The sequence below is a fragment of the Loxodonta africana genome, chromosome 3, assembly GCF_030014295.1.
Source record: "Loxodonta africana isolate mLoxAfr1 chromosome 3, mLoxAfr1.hap2, whole genome shotgun sequence".
NCBI classification, from domain to species: Eukaryota; Metazoa; Chordata; class Mammalia; order Proboscidea; family Elephantidae; genus Loxodonta; species Loxodonta africana.
The window spans coordinates 183,114,186-183,118,436 of NC_087344.1; the positions used below are offsets into that span (position 1 = coordinate 183,114,186).

Here is a 4,251-nt window from a genome sequence, read left to right on the forward strand (position 1 = left end):
GCTATGTTGGTCATTTGACTGTGTTGAGCAGGAGAATTTGGGGAGGGCAGAGGAGTGAGGACTCCCCAGTGTTCCCTCCCTGGTTAAGTATGGCATTGGCATGTATGCCTGTGCCCATCAGGCCATGTTTGTAACATTCCAGCTGTGTAGGTCTCTAACTGCAGCTGAATGTCAGTCTTGTGATTAAGAACCTCGCACTTTCTGGGATACCCAGTCTTGGGTAACTCTACCTTGTCTCTCAGAGAGGCCCAGAGAAACCTTGTCTCTCAGAGAGGCCCAGAGAAAACATTTCTGAAGCCAGAAGACTGTCAGACTTCAGGTCATAAACACAGTGAATGATCTGCCTGGGCAAGTTAGCAAGTTAGCAAGTTGGCACTGAGTCTTTCCAAGCCTAGTGTGTTTTACATGTACCTATCTTTATGGAAGCCCTGGTGGCATAGAGGTTAAGAGCTACAGCGGCTAACCAAAATGTTGGCAGTTCGAATCCACCAGGCTACCCCTTGGAAACGCTATGGGGCAGTTCTACTCTGTCCTATAGGGTTACTACGAGTTGGAATTGACTTGATGGTAACGGGTTTGGGTTTTTTTATTTGTTTTCGCATGTGTTCGTAGAGGGACAGTTTAAACAAATTTACCTTTAAAAGATTTAATATAGAAAAACAAACATTTTACGAGGATTTCAGCTGCCAAACAGTTGAATGGATCCTTTACTTTCCAACTGGCTGCTTTGACATTACATGAGCATAGTTGGTGCCTGAGTGCATGTTCTCGTTTGTGCTTTTGTACAAGCTTGCACATGTATGTGTGCTGATATTCTGTGTTTGAGGAAATCCAAGTTCTTGTGGGCATAAAGTCCCCACTTTGGCTTACCTCCTTAAGAGGAGGTTTTACCTTCTACTTCCTATTGAGTTCACACCCACCACTTAGCACCTAAGTGAGGGGGATCCGCTTATCATCAGCACCCTCTAGTGCTAGACACTGGTAGTGTCCACCTCCCAAGCAGAGACCCTGGACACCTGCAACCCTACAGGGGCGTTGTGTTCAAAGGTTGTGCCTTTGCAGCTATTTCAGACGGGCACAATCAGGTCCTTTGGCAGATCCAGGACAGGTCTCACCGGCAATGGTGACTAATCCTGGGTCCAGGTAATTTAGAACGTATTCTCTAGTGGGGGATTACAGAGTTTGATTTGGGTGGAGGTCAGTGGGAGGAAAGCCAAGGAGGAAGCAGGGTGTCTTTCTCTAGCTCTTGGCTGCTCTTCCCCAACAGTTCTCACCCTCCGGACTCTTTCCTCTATCCTCAGGTTCCGCCCACCCATCTGCATCAGGACCATGTGTGACCAGCAGCAGATTCAGTCTTCCCTGCCACTTCCCCAGTGCTGTGTGAAGGATTCCTCCTTCTTCCCCTCCCCCTACCCCTGTGCCACAGGCGAGGTAGTGGTTCAAGCTCCTTGTGAGATGCAAATTGTGGAATGCCCCGTACCATGCCCAGTTCAAGTTTCCCAGGTGAAGTGCCAGGCTCCGTGCCAATCCAAGACCACCCAGGTGAAGTGCCAAGCTCCATGCCAGGCTCAGGAAACCCAGGTGAAAAGTCAGGCTCCATGCCAGTCTGAGGTTTCCTACGTGCAATGTGAAACCCCATGCCCAGTTCAAACTTGCTATGTAGAACACGTTCCAGTTTGCTGTACAGAAACTTGTTACGTGGAATACCCAGTCGAGACCTATGTACCCTGTCCAGCTCCACAGCCTGTCCAGACTTACGTAGCATATTCCCCAGTGTGCCAGAATCAGGAAGGCTTCTGTATCCAGGGCCAATATCAGGGCTCCTACGGTAGTTGTGTCCCTCAGCGCCGGTCCCGAACCTCATTTCGCATTTGTGCCCCCCAATGCCAGACCCAGGGCTCTTACGGGAGCTTCACTGCGCAGCGTCGGTCTCAGAGCGCCAGTAGATGCCTCCCTCCTCCTCCGCTGCGGCCTTCTTACCGCAGCTGTTCCCCGCCACCGCGCTGTGGGCCCTTCTATAGCAGCTGCCTGCCATCAAGATGCTCCTGGGATTCCTATAACTACTGCACCCCGCCCCGCCGCTCCGAGCCCATCTATAACAGCGGCTGTGCTCGGGATCGCGCTTCAGGCTGCTCTCAGAGATGCAGACCCAAGTGCCGAATAGAGATTTCCTCCCCCTGCTGCCCGAAGCAGGTCCCCCCACAGAAGTGTCGTGTTCAGATTCCTCCCATTAGCCGCTGCCCCCAGACCTGCACTCCACGGTTCTCCTCTGGTGCCTCCTGCCCGGACCTGAGGCCGCGTGAACTCCCAAGGTCAAGCTTCCGTCCACTACGCCGTCTTGACCAATGTCCAGAGCCATTGCTGCCGCTATGTCCACTTCCTGCGCCTCGGCCATATCCACGTCCATGTCCACTTCCTGCACCACGTCCATATCCACTTCCATGCCCACTCCCAGAGCCATGTTTGAGACCAGAACCCCGCCCATGCCCTCCACGACGCCGGCTTTCAGAACCCTGTTTACGTCCAGCACCACGTCCGACTCCACGTCCTCGTCCAGTGCAGTGTGAGCGCCCAGAGCCACGTCCATATCCTCGGCCGTGTCCACTTCCAGAGCCAATACCCCTTCCAGCACCCTGCCCAAGTCCAGAGCCTTGTGTGGAGCCTTGGAGCTATCCCAATCCATGCTCAGGCCCTAATCCAATTCCATGCCAAGGAGACCTAGGCTGTCATGAATCTAGTCCCTGCCACCTAGACACTGAGGTGCCCAGCTGTGGTCCGGCTAGTTACAACCCGGGAAGAGAGTGATGCTGGCTGCAGACCTAGTGGTCTGGGTGGATGAGGAGACCAAGGAGATGCCTGTGTTGGAGTGAAAGGTGGCGCTTATACTGGAGCAAAGGGTGCCTATTTTTAAAAGAAATTTGACTGAGACATCCCTGCTTTCTGCTCTGAAAATGTTGCTACTCTTATTTCAGTAGCCCCAGTTTCCTGATCTGTTCTTGTTTGCAACTCAAAGACATTCAGAACCTCCATGCTGTAAAGGTGACACCCAAACTCCTCTGCACGTCATCTCAGGATCCACATGTGGGTCTCAGATACCTCTCCAGCCTCACCTCTGACTCCTCCTCTGTGTACAGCTTCACTTCTAACCAGACCAGTCTGGACACCAGGGGGCATCTTGGGTGTTCCCCAGGGCATAACTTGGATGTCCCTGGGTCTCTGCCTCCAAGCCTCTGCTCACTCTTTCTGCTTGCATGGGCTACTTATCTCTCCTACTCCCGAGCCTCTGAAATCAGTCTTTCAAGTTCTCTTCCTTGAAGCTTTCTTGCCTTGCCCCAGGCCACTGGACTCTCCCTATGCTGACTTCTCAGGAGTCATTGCAGTGTCCATACCACCCACTTGGAAACTGCCTTGCAACATCTCTTGAATTGTTATTTCTCTTCTCAACTGTATCTGCCTTACCCACCCAACTAGATTGTAAACTCCCAATCAAGTAGGGTCGGAATATCCCTAAATTCCTGCTCCATTCCTTGGACAGGCAGTAAGGCTTGTGGATTGGCAGCTTGAGCCGTGATCTGTCCTGATGGACAACTCTAGGAATTGGAGCAAGAGGGCTGATGTAACAATAAAGATGATGATGTACTCATAGCCTGAGTCCTGAGTAATGCCTGCTGTTTACTCCTCCTTGAGTTTCCGGAAAAAATTTTCATGTTTATTCATTGTTTTTTTTCTTGGGTCTATTGTGCTCATTGTCTGAGCTTTTTTTCCACTTAGACCAGGTGGACTGCCTCATGGTTTTCTTTCCCTCCTCAGTGCCCCGGCCCCTGTTAGGAAAAGATAGATGAAAAGGCAAGTTAGGGAAGAACAAAAAGAAATGCACATTCTCAGGCCCCACTCCAGACCTACTGAATCAGAAACTCTGGGACTGGGGCCCAGCCATCTGTGTTTTAGCCAGCCCACCAGCTGTTTCTGATCCCAGTAACATTTGGTAACCACTACACACACACACACACACACACACGCACAAACACATCCTCTGATTCCCACAACTGTCCATAATGTGGACATTATTATCCTGCCGTTTTGTACAGTTGGAAGCCAAAGCACACAGAATTTAAGTGACTTGCCAAAGGCACACAGCCAGACTTGACTCACAGCCTATACCCTTTTCTACTGCACTGCACATGGAACCTTTGAGCTTGGTCACACTGTCCCTGCCTCTTCTTGAGACCTTTCCTATGTTAACCCAATTAT

At 51.1% G+C, this 4,251-nt stretch overlaps 1 protein-coding gene across 1 annotated transcript; it reads left to right on the forward strand.

Moving 5' to 3' along the window:
• Nucleotides 1-1,329: 1,329 nt before the first annotated feature.
• KPRP (keratinocyte proline rich protein) lies at nucleotides 1,330-2,839 on the forward strand. Its single transcript, XM_010589642.2, is given in 2 exon segments — nucleotides 1,330-2,795; nucleotides 2,797-2,839. Coding segments are annotated over 2 exon segments (1,509 nt in total).
• Nucleotides 2,840-4,251: the final 1,412 nt, after the last annotated feature.